The sequence below is a fragment of the Gopherus evgoodei genome, chromosome 2, assembly GCF_007399415.2.
Source record: "Gopherus evgoodei ecotype Sinaloan lineage chromosome 2, rGopEvg1_v1.p, whole genome shotgun sequence".
Classification (NCBI taxonomy): Eukaryota; Metazoa; Chordata; order Testudines; family Testudinidae; genus Gopherus; species Gopherus evgoodei.
Genome location: NC_044323.1, coordinates 170765574 through 170778226, shown reverse-complemented (window position 1 = coordinate 170778226; position 12653 = coordinate 170765574). Strand labels below are relative to the sequence as shown.

At 43.2% G+C, this 12653-nt stretch overlaps 1 protein-coding gene across 6 annotated transcripts in view; it reads right to left on the bottom strand.

The window, feature by feature from the left end:
- RELCH (RAB11 binding and LisH domain, coiled-coil and HEAT repeat containing) overlaps positions 1–12653 on the bottom strand; it is a 122535-nt gene that overhangs the window by 27510 nt on the left and 82372 nt on the right. For all 6 annotated transcript variants that reach the window (XM_030552247.1, XM_030552244.1, XM_030552246.1 and 3 more), the window contains 2 exons: positions 10047–10153; positions 9392–9491 (listed from right to left, as the gene is read on the bottom strand). In XM_030552247.1, coding sequence (XP_030408107.1) covers positions 9392–9491; positions 10047–10153 — 207 coding nt within the window. The remainder of the gene's footprint in view (positions 1–9391; positions 9492–10046; positions 10154–12653) is intronic.

Here is a 12653-nt window from a genome sequence, read left to right as displayed (position 1 = left end):
GGTATCACAGGTGATGCACGGAAAGAGTGAGCACAGTATCATGGGAAGAAGAGTGGCACAACCAAGAGAGAGAGAGAAAGAAAAACACAAAAAGCAAACCAAAATTAGAAGCTAAGCAAATACAGCTACACTAGTGCTTTATATATGCAGAAGGCATGAAGAAAGCTCAACTGGCCTGGCAGTCAGTTCAAACCTGATGGAGGCTGTTCAAAGAAAGTGTCTTGGTTTATATATTTTCCAGATTTTTTGCTATTTTGAAATGCAGATGACCACTAAAGGAAACAGTCTAACCTGTAATTTACTTGTTAGACTGCAAATCATTTTAAATACCAAAGTGATGCAAATTTGAGTTTGACAATTCAAGCATAACTGAATGCAGTTCCAAGTCAATGGGATTATATTTCTTTGCTAATATATGACTGGCAGGTGCAAAATGAATTGCTTTGCCAGACTGAATGCATGCAATTTTCAAACACTAAACTGCAGCTGTAGGTCCACTACTATTAAAAACTGTACACTTTTTAAACTTGGCATAACAAGCAACTTCCCAGATGCCACTAGGCTTTCCTCATAATATTTTAGGAATACTTTAGATATTAGAGCCACCAAGAAGCGCATGTGAAAAATCCCAAACATCCTAAAAATCGTCCTTGCTGGTCCAGGCAAGTAAAAATCTAATAATTAGTTACCTATCAGATTTTCAAATACTTCCTAATATGAAAACTATAGGTTTAATTATTGCAATAAATCCCAAATCCAAAACTGATGTGTATGAATACTTTTTCCTAAGCCCACAAATATCTGGAACTCCTTTCAGTTTAAAAGGTCCTTTTTCAGAAATAACTGTGCTGCTTGCTCAATGGGGTTTAATTTTGCCAAGTGGCAAACAGCTGCCTCTGTAAAAGTGTTTTATAAATGACAAATCCCAAACTTTCTTCCATGATTACTCAAATGGGTGTCTTATCTGCATTATTTAAAAGGTGGAAATATTGTTGATTTTCTTCTATCTTGTGCTCCACCTAAGAAAATTCACAATTTTATTTTATGTGCCACTTCCAGGTCATCAGGGCCCATGCCCGGGTCCCTGGCCAACTGAGGGCCCCTGGCAAAACAGGCAATCTCCCACCCCAATCCGCTCTGCCTGCCCAGAGCTCCAGCCCAGGAGCTGGGTTGGGGCACTGGGACTTACGCCGCTCTGCCCGGTACTCCAGGCAGGGAATGGGGTCAGTGCGTGGGAGCTTGGCCACATTCTGCCCGTATGATGCTCCAGCCGGGGAGCAGGGTCAGTGCGTAGGGGCTTGGCCATGCTCTGCCTGCCCGGTGCTCCAGCTGAGGAGAGGGGTCAGGGAGCGGGGGCTTGGTCATGTTCTGCCTGATACTCCCACAGGGGTTTGCAGGCGCTTGCCCCGCCCTGCCTCCTGGCTAGTGCAGCGGGTGGGCAGAGTGAGGCTAGCCCCCATGTCCCGACTCCATTTCCCCAGCAGGAGCACCGGTCAGGGGAAAGGGTGGGAGGCGGCGGCAGTTGGGGGGCTGGGGTGTAGTAGGGCCCACATAAAACCTTAATCCACCCTGGCTACTTCATAGCATATAAAATGCACAATGCTAAACTGTACCTCTTCAGTGAACTTTAATATCATTTAAATTTTCAGAAGATGAGTCAGAGATACCAGGTGCGTAAGGTAGTATCTTTGATTGGACCAACTTCTGCAGTTGGTCCAATCAAAGATATTGCATTGCCAACTTTGTTTCTCTAATATCCTGGGATTAACATGGCTACAACTACACTGCATATTTCAATGATATAGTAATTATTTCAACTTCTACGAAAATAGCAAATTAAATTTCTTGCTTTTACCAAATAGTGGCACCAGAGGACAGAGAAGGGCGATGTAGGTATAGGGCAAGTTAAACAATTTATAGCATACGAAGCACTGTTAAATACAGTCTGTTTCTGACCCTCAACCAACCCCTTGGGAACCCATTTCTGCATTTTGGTGTTTATCTCAGTACTTGGGTGCCAAGGAGCAGTTTGAGCCCATTTTAATTTAGACTCGAAAGCATTAAAAATTAAAGCTTCCAGAAACATTAGACACCTAAACTTTATTTTGAAAGTTATAATTTTTATCAGGAGACATTCTGTCTTTTCTAATGAGTTTTATTTTTAACCCAACTAGACGAGTACCTACTAAGTTACTACTTGGAATTATGGTCCCAGTACACTAGGCTCCACCAATATATACAGTAGCACAGTGGAGAAAGTGGATCACAGTGAAAAACCCGGAAGGCAATCTGAACTAGCAGTGTTTTTTTGTTCAACTTTTATAGGATGATGATGCACGGAACAGTCTAGGTCATTGCAATATTGGTTCACTATGCCCACAATCCCCACCCACCTCTCAACCGCTATAATCTCCCCAAATTCTCCCTGTTTTCAAAATTATGAATTAATCCCCGTTAAAAACATTTCTCTGGACAGATATGACTACTTTTCAAGCAGCAAAGAATCCTGTGGCACCTTATAGACTAACAGACGTTTTGGAGCATGAGCTTTCGTGGGTGAATACCCACTTCCTCAGATGCATGCAGTGGAAATATCCAGGGGCAGGTATATATATGCTAGCAAGCAAGCTAGAGATAATGAGGTCAGTTCAATCAGGGAGGATGAGGCCCCGTTCTAGCAGTTGAGGTGTGAAAACCAAGAGAGGAGAAACTGGTTCTGTAGTTGGCAAGCCATTCACAATCTTTGTTCAATCCTGAGCTGATGGTGTCAAATTTGCAGATGAACTGAAGCTCAGCAGTTTCTCTTTGAAGTCTGGTCCTGAAGTTTTTTTGCTGCAGGATGGCCACTTAAGGTCTGCTATAGTGTGGCCAGGGAGGTTGAAGTGTTCTCCTACAGGTTTTTGTATATTGCCATTCTTAATATCTGATTTGTGTCCATTTATCCTTTTCCGTAGCGACTGTCCAGTTTGGTCGATGTACATGTATTACCTCATTATCTCTAGCTTGCCTGCATATATATACCTGCCCCTGGAAATTTCCACTACATGCATCTGACGAAGTGGGTATTCACCCACGAAAGCTCATGCTCCAAAACGTCTGTTAGTCTATAAGGTGCCACAGGATTCTTTGCTGCTTTTACAGATCCAGACTAACACGGCTACCCCTCTGATACTTGACTACTTTTCAGAATCCCACTTGGTTAATCTCTGAAGTCAATGATGAAATAGTGGGAGAAAATTGTCTTTCCAAGGATGTGCAGTAGTAATAAAATGAGGCCTGGATCCTATATTTTTGAGCATTTTGCAGATCTATTAAACACTGGGGGTGAAGGTGGAGGGTTTTGAGTCCAAAAGGAATTCAGGATAATTTGTACACATTACAGCCACAGAGGAAAACTAACTAGGCTAAATCCCACAACTTTCGGCACTGGTTATTCTCCATTCGGTATGAACACTGTTTCTTTAATCTAAAATTTGATTTGATTTTCAACACTAAAAAAAGTTCCCCAAAGCACAAAAAAAATACGAGGTTTCCAACTACATAATTACTTCTCTGATTATTTACTATGAGGTCAACTGAAAAAGTCACTGAAATGCTCATCTTAAGTACAGCTCTTTAAAAATGGCCACTGTTTGTTGAATTAAGATTAGCCTACTTTTGGTCAGTGATTAGATGACCATTTTCCCATTTAATGAACACACAATATTAATTTTTTACTTTTAATTCCTATATTTTGTGAGCTAATATAAAACCTGAATTTTCTTTACCCACGGCAGCCTTTTTTTTTTTAAATGGTCTTGAGGCAATATACTAATTACAACAAAAAGCTTGGGACTGACATTAGTGAAGCGATAAACATGATCTCAGTTCCATCACAATTTGAGCAATACTTCCATTAAAATATAATAAAATATATTTTTGACCCGAAGGTAAAAGAGGCTCTCTTTTACAATTTATATTTGAATTATAACTGTTCCTGAACGAGAACCTATCATACAGACCAACAAAGCTCATAACCCAACTCTGCATGAATAGTGTTCAAACCAGCACAAGTCCAATTTGGGTTAACACTCAAAACTGAAAAATACTGAAAAAATGTTAACAATTAAAAGCACAGAAAAGCAGAAAGGAGGAAGCCAAGTAATATTCAGCACATAAATTCACACAGTGAGACTAACACAATATTTTGATTTTTACTCCGTATTTTAATTCCTTTATAGATCTACTTATCGTAGATGTCTACACTTACTAAGCCTACAGAGATGAAACACAGAACTCTCAGTCCAAGGAGAGTGGGGTGGATGCTAAGGTCGCTTTAGGTCACCTTCGTACTCTCCCAATCCTCAACTGCTGTTGGGGCCCTCGATGTAATTTGGACAGTCCTAGAGGCCTGTCCAACTTACCGCAACCTTCCAGGGCTGCCCCATGGAACACAGCACTGCTCAGAACCTCAGCAGTGCTGTATGCAGTGGTCTGGCCCCTGTAAACCTGCTCTCGTTCTGGCAAACCAGGGCTTGAGACAGGGTCCTCAGAAGGCACCTTACTGTTTTCCGCAGTGCCTGTGCCAAGGCAATCTTTCAATGGCCAAAAATCAGGGCTCTGAGGATCCATTTATCTCACTCCAGCCCTCCTACGCAGAGTAAATATATCAGAGCAAGGATGAAGATCTCACCCCAAATGTTTATGTGAGAATGCAAGGTCTACTTCAGGGGTTGGCAACCTTTCAGAAGTGGTATGCCAAGTTCACTCTAATGTAAGGTTCTGCATGCCAGTAACATATTTTAACGTTTGTAGGTCTCTCTGTCTATATTATATAAACTATTGTTGTATTTAAAGTAAATAAGGTTTTAAAAATATTTAAGAAGCTTCATTTAAAATAAAATTAAAATGCAGATCTTATCAATTTAGTGTGACCCTTGCCTGGGATCCTTGTCTGGGATTCCAGCCACCAGCCCCGCTCAGCCCGCTGCCGGTCTGGGGTTCCATTCTCTCAGCTATAAGCAGGCTGAGTGGGCTGGTGGCGGGCTAAGCAGGGCTGGCAGGTGACTGAGTAGCTCAGTCCGTGTCCTGTCTGGGGTTCTGGCTGCCGGTCTCTTGCCAGTTGGGGTCCCAGCCGCCAGACCCGCTCAGCCTCCTGCTGGCCTGGGTGAGCAGCACCCCAGGCTGGTAGTGGGCTGAGGGGGGCCAGCAGCTGGACCTCAGACTGGTAGTGGGCTGAGTGGGACTGGTGGCTGGAACCCCAGACAAGGATCCCAGGCCCTGCTCAGCCTGCTGCCGGTCTGGGCTGAGCGGAGCCGGCTGCCAGGACCCCAGACCCCTGATCAGCCCGCCGCCACTCTGGGGTTCCGGCCGCTGGCTCCTGCCAGCTGGGGTCTCAGCTGCTGGCCTGCTCAGCCTGCTGCCAGCCTGAGGTTCCCTAGGGGTCCCCAGGCCAGCAGCGGGCGCTGAGTGGGGCCAGTGGCCAGGACCCTGGCTGGCAACGGGGCAGCAGCCGGAACCCCAGAGCGGCGGTGGGCTGAGCTGCTCAGCCTGCTGCGCTGCTCAGCCTGCTGCTGCATGCCATCAAAAACTGGCTAGTGCGCCGTAGGCTGCTGACCTCTGGTCTACTTACATGCTATTGACAGTTAGGAAATGTTGATATAATTAAAAAAAAAAAAAAACACAGATTTTTTTTTTTATATTTAAGGAAAATGTCTGCAACAGCATATGCCCGGCAATTCAGGAGAAAGTTCCCCTCCCACTATCATTTGTTTTACTGTCAGACAAAATAGAGACTGTTCAAAAATCACTTATTTTGCCCCTCACTTGGGGATGGGAAAAAACATTACAGGTTCAGGCCACAGCCATCACGACTGAGGTCTTTCAAAGATGTTGCCAAGGGCCTCCAGCAAGCAAAGAGAAGTGAGATTCCAATATTCCAAAAGGTAAGATAAGCAGAATGATCGTATAACATTTGAGACTATCTGAAAGTGCTTTAATGGTGGGCATCTGTATCACCATTTTACAGACAGGGAAACTGAGGCACAAACTGATCAAGTGACTTAATTAAGGTTGCATAGGCAGGTCTTTTGGCCCCCAATCCAGTGCCAGAACCACGCTGCTTGCTGCTTCACGCTGGCTTAGAAGTTGAGTTCTAAAAACATGTTTATTATAATAGCACATAGAGGGTGGGTCCCTACCACAGTTGTGAGCCCATTGGTCTAGGTGCTGTAGATGCCACCCCATTCAGTATAATACATTTACACCAAATGGAACAGCAGGGATTGCAGGGGTATAATTGAGGATAAAATATGACCCCAAAGAAAAATATTTCATATACTACTTGCCTTTTACTAAAGGCGTTAGTGAGAGAAAAGTATTAATAGAAGCATTATATTGGCTGGAGATGAGCTATTTATATTAAAACTTGCCTATGATTTAATTAAATTCTTTGCTACTCAGAGCAGATTTAGGCTCTGATCCTGCACCTGGATCCAAGTGTGCAAATCCCTGCATTCACGTGGAGAGCCACATATACTGCAATGACACAAAGTAAAATACCAGAGTCTCATGCATAAGGAATGAGTGCGATTATAAGAGAGATAAATACACTTTTCAGGTGTGCAAAGCACAAAAGTTCTTGTACTTTCAGCAACCGAGAAAAGATATATTGGGACATCCTACTGTATTTTTTTACTTCTGATATTTTTAGATTTGATGGCTAAGGAGATAGTAAACAAATTCAGGCAAACTTAGAGGCTCTATAGAATCTCTATAAATTTGCACAGTAGGAAAACAGATGTGGAGAGCTCACAAAAGTTACTCTATATCTTCATGTGACAAATATAAAACTATAAAGCAATCTATTATGAATACTATTGACGATGCGTATTCTTTTCTCTCAACAGCAGGCAATGACAGAAATTGGCTTACAATACAATTCTGAAGCATTAGAGCAGGGGTCAGCAACCTATGGCACGCGAGCCTTTTTTTAATGGCATGCGACTGCCTGCTGGGACTCAGCGTGCCATTAAAAATCCTGCCGACACAGCAAGCTGTAGGGTCCGCACTCCCCGGCCAGTGTCCGGCCGAGCGCAGCAACCCACCGCCCCCTCCTTTGCCTTCCTTTGGATCCCTGCTGCAGCGCTGGGGGCAGCGTTTGCGTCCGTGGGGAGGGAGAGGCTACCCGCTTATCCGGAGCCCTGCTGCCACGCGTGCAGCACTCAGGGGCGGGGCTGGGCTGTGCACGTGCGTGAAGGCAGGGCTCCGGATGAGCGGGGAGTCTCATGGTAAGAGGTCCGGGGCCGGGGGTTGGGTAAGGAGTGGGGGCGGTCAAGGGACAGGCAGCAGGGTGGGTTGGATGGGATCCCGGGGGGGGAGTGGTGGTTAGGAGTGGGAGTCTCTGGAGGGGGCAGTCAGGGAGCAGGGGGGGTTGGATGGGGCATGGGAGTCCCGGGGTCTGTTAGGGGGTGGGTGTTGGATAGGGGTCAGGGCAGTCAGGGGACAGGGAGGAGGGTCAGGGGGGCAGTCAGGGTGGGGGGAGGTCTCTGGAGGGTGTGGTCAGGAGAGGGGAGGTTGGATGAGTCGGGATTTCTGGGGAGGCTGTCAGGAGGCAGGGGTGTGGAGAGGGGTTGGGTAAGCAGGGAGTGGGGTGGGGTTGTATGAGTCCAGAGTTCTGGGGGGGTCCTGTCAGGGGGTGGGGAGCAGTTGGATGGGACATGAGAGTCCAGGGGGTTCTGTCTGGGTGTGGGGGTGTAGGTAAGGGTTGGGGCAGTCAGGGGACAGGTGGGGAGTATGGTCCTAGGGGAGCAATCAGGGGACAAGGGAAAGGGAGGCTTAGACAGGGCGTGGGGTCCCAGGAGGGGGTAGTTGGGACTAGTGGGGAGGAGGTTGGGGTTCTAGGGGAGCAGACACCCAGCCTTCTGCCCTGAGCCCTGACCACCTCCCACACACACCCAGTCCTCTGCCCTGAGCCCTGCACACCTCCCCACACCCAGTCCTCTGCCCTGAGCCCTGTACCATCCTCTGACTCCTTCACCCCCCACCCATGACCCCAGCCCTGACTCTGGCACCCCCACACATCCCCAAGCCCCCCACATCCCATGTACCCTGCACACCCCCACCCTGAGCACCAAACGGGAACTCCTGCACCCCTACTCACATTCCCACCTGCACCCCGCACACCAAATGGGAGCTGCCCAGATAAGTGCCCCCACACCCAAACCTCCTGCCCCAACCCTGAGCCCCCTCCCTCATTTTAGCTCCTGGCCAGACCCGTCACCCCCAGTCCTGTGCTCGGTCCACTCCCACCCTCAGTTCAGTGCAGAGAGAGGAAGAGAATGGGCCAGAACCAGGAAGAAGGTAAGTAATCACTGTATGTGGGCAGGGCCGGGACCCCAGACCGGCAGCAGGCTGAGCGGGTCCAGCAGCCGGGATCCCGGCTGGCAGGAGCCAGCAGATGGAACCTCTGAGCAGCAGTGGGCTGAGCCGCTCAGCCCACTGCCAGTCTGGGGTCCCGGCTGCTGGCCCCACACAGCCCGCTGCCAGTCTGGGGTTCTGACTGCCAGACCCTTCCCAGCTGGGGTCCCGGGAGCAGGCCCCACTCAGCCCACTGTTGGCCTAGGTGAACAGAACCCCAGACCAGCAGCAGGCTGAGGAGGCCAGTGGCGTAAAATCAACATTTTAATTTAATTTTAAATGAAGCTTCTTAAACATTTTGAAAGCCTTGTTTATTTTACAACACAACAATAGTTCAGTTATATAATATATAGACTTGTAGAGAGAGACCTTCTAAAAAATATTAAAATGTATTACTGGCACGCGAAACCTTAAATTAGAGTGAATAAATGAAGACTCGGCACACCACTTCTGAAAGTTGCCGACCCCTGCATTAGAGTATAGGAATAAGGTTATGAATATAGTTAACCTGTGAATTATGCCATCAATGAAATAAGTGTGTTCAAGGTGCAAAAAGAAAAATGGATCAACAAAGTTCAAGATGCGCATGCAAAGCTTACATACAGACTTATGCAAGAACATTTCCTAATTTGACAAGGTATATAAAACTGGTTTGAACAGTTCAGTACTGAAATGATTTCTCATATCCAATCAATATTTTTCAGCATGCAAAGATCAAATGTAATATTGAAGTCAGCAGCAGAACAAAGATGAACACACAAATTACTATAAAAATGTCTTGCGAGCAGTTGATAAAGCACCAATGTTGTTTAATTAACTTGAATATGCAACAGATGCAGAACCAAAACTGTCCAACACAATAACTTGCTGCTCCATCACACAGTACACAACCTATTCAGAACACAATACATACATTCAGATACTGAGATGAATATATATTTTAAATACACTGCAATTTCAGGCTCCATGTAACAGAGTTTTGATACTCACTTACCTCAAACATTCTAGCAGCTGTGCATCGAACAAGAGCTGAAGTATGAACAACTCCATACCACAGTACAGTTAACAGCAGTTCATGGTATGCTGGGTTTGCACTAAAAGAAAATAAAAGTCAAGCTAACACTGTGTGTAGAGTTGGTATGATTACAAACTACAAAGGCAGTCCTCAATGGCATGTAGAAATGTGCACTCTTTAAAACACTTAAACTTCAAAAACATTCATTTGTGCAAGTCTTTTTTTAAGAATCAGCTTTACTGATGGTGGTGGGGAAATGGGCTGTATCATGCAATTGATCCTTTGAAAACAAATGACAGGAAAGCCACTTTGTTCTGAATGATTTACATTGACAAAAAATGTATGAGTGAGAGAAAGTGGGCTAGGTAATATCTTATTGGACCAACTTCTGTCTGTGAGGCAGACAAGCTTTCAAGCTACATAAGGCACAAACAAAACATTTATTGCAATGTTCAAATATAGAATACATTCTGGCTTAATCATACAGTGGATACTGGATTTACCACTTTTTAACTTAATCAAAATGTAATTCACCTGACCTTTTGTTGCAATTATACTTATAACTGAAAGTACATTATGAAAACTTTTGTAATTATTAACCCATTTAAAATTAATTCCATCTTATGTACTTTACCCCAGTTCCACAAAAGAAGCCTTCAGACTATTAAGAGGCGCATGTGATAGTGAAAGCATAGTCATTACATCTTCTAAGAATCCAATTAACAGTTTGCGGTCTTCTTCCTAAAAGAAAGTATGCAACATTCATTTTAGTTTTATAAGTTATGCTATGACTTAAAGATTTAAGTAAGTTTAAAGGCAAGGGCATCACAGAATGGATAAAGAAAAATAATTTTAACTGACATGTATAATTAAATATTTAAAGGTTAGACAACCTAATATTCATATCCAAGAAAAAACCAATGATATTTTAACAAAACAAACGCAATTAAACAGTTTAAAGAATACTATCAAGGTATTTTTCATAGTTTCTGAAATATTTCTTATTGTCCATGTACTCTTATCCCTTTAAAAAGTATATGTAATTCATGTTTTTCTTTCAGAATGTGTGCTAGTGCACGCATACACACTTGTATGTTGTTCCAGGATTGATCAATACTATTATGGACCATTTAGCATATTAAGGACATGACAAAAGCATGCCTTAAATAGCAATGGGCAGAATGTAAGAGGTTTGGAGAGTTCAGATAAACAATAAGCAGATTAAGGGTGCATTAAGAGTGCCCTCTTCCTAGGGCTTGGACAGTTGCCATTGCCCTACTCTCTGACTGGATGGTTTGCATTTCATAATCTGACATATCTGTCAATTGCATTTGCCCTACATTTCTTTTAAATTGCTTGGTGGATACTAATTATAGCTACCCATACTCCTAACCAAGGTAACATTAACTTTTAATTTTATAAAGTGTATTTGAGAATTCCAGGCTGAATGAAGACTGAAGAGACTTCTTGTTTCTGGTTATGCAATACACGACTATATATTTCCAATGGAATAAATTCTAAATTAAGATGTAAAATGAGGAATGCAAAATGTTAACCTTTTTTTAATTGGGAAGTGGGGAACTAGAGAGGCATGTCAAAATGTTAAATGGCTTTCTTTACACCACTTTTTAAAAAAAATTAAAGGAGTCAATCTTAAATCTGTTCAATAAAATCTAAAATGTTTCACATCTTCCATGTACAAAGTTTTACTAATTTTGCAGACCATAGATTCATTTTTAATTTAAAACAGTTTCTACTAAGACTTGAGGTATTCTTAAATTGCCTTTTCATTAAAAAAGCAAAATAAATATGCTCTGGGTCAAGCAGTTGTAAGTGCTGTAACTACACATCAGAGATGTCTGACTGTCTGGCAATAAACCTGTACCACTCAGTGTACAATTTCATTATTACACTTACACACACACACACACACACACACACCCATACCCATTAGTGAGGTTGAAAAATCAAGCTCTGAAAAGTGGAGAGACCAGAATTAAGCTTGCTTAATTTGGTCCCCATATGCATTCTGGTATGGTGTGTCAGAGACTATCTTTTTGCCACAGGAACCCGGTCTTATGCAGTGCACAGAATGAATGCTGATCAATTAATGAGAAGCTATTCATTATTTCATTTTCTTCTCACTAGCCATGTATGGCCCCAAGCCTTACGTACGGCACATTATTTAAACCTTGCTCTGAAGACAGAATTATTAATTTGCTCATGGACTTTTCTATGGTGCTCATCCCTGTAGCACCTGAGTGCTTCATAAACATGTCTTCCCAATACCCTTGTGGGGAGCTGATGAATAGAGATTAAAGTCAAAAGTTGCCACTAATTTTGGTGCCCAATTGAAACATCTAGGACCTGATTTTTCAGCATACTTAGCATTTACTTCATATATTCAAAGCAGAGCTTCCACTGACTTTAGTAGCAGCAGTCAATGCTCAGTGCTTCTGCAAATCAGAGCCCTTCCCCCAGTCTCAAAACAGCCATCCAGAAATTGAGAAACAAAATTAGTGGCCATCTGTGAAGAGTTTGGTTTAAAAGAATTGCCTACCATCACTAAAAGCAAAGAAGCTTCTACTAAGCATGTGCAAACTGAGATGTTCCAAAGGATTATACCCACTAAATTTTCTCAGGAAGGGCAAAAGGCACATCCTTGACAAAGGCTACCATGCTGCCAAATTTCAAGTCCTTGCTTCAAAGCCAGGGGTGCTAGAGCTTTTCAAATAAAATGTCACCAGAGTTTTGTTTTGTTTTTTTAAACATGGGCAAAACAATGTCTTTTCCCTACTTTCATTCTTGGAAATGTCTGAATTGTTTTGGGTGAAATTTAAAAGAAAAAAGTCTGATGCAGATATTCAAAATGAGAAATAAGCCCAAATAGTTAAAAGTTGGCAGTTATAAGCAACTGAAAACAGAGTCTTATAAGGAGAAATTTTGGGCAACTTTAATAGATGGTGTTACTAGCTCTACCTATATAACATTTCTGAACACCATGGCTTCCTTAAATATTTGGAACTGCCTAGAGTTTTACCAGCAGCAACATACCACACTAAACCAACTAAATAATTCTCTGAAGTCCTTGGATAATAAAAATCTGCTAATTTGAATCAGTTTGCTGACATTTTTGCATTTAAACTTGACAGACAGTAAACTTTTAGATTAGATTAGATTAAAGATCTTGCTACATAACATTAAAGTTAAACATCCTCCTAATAAATGTACTTTTGCCTTG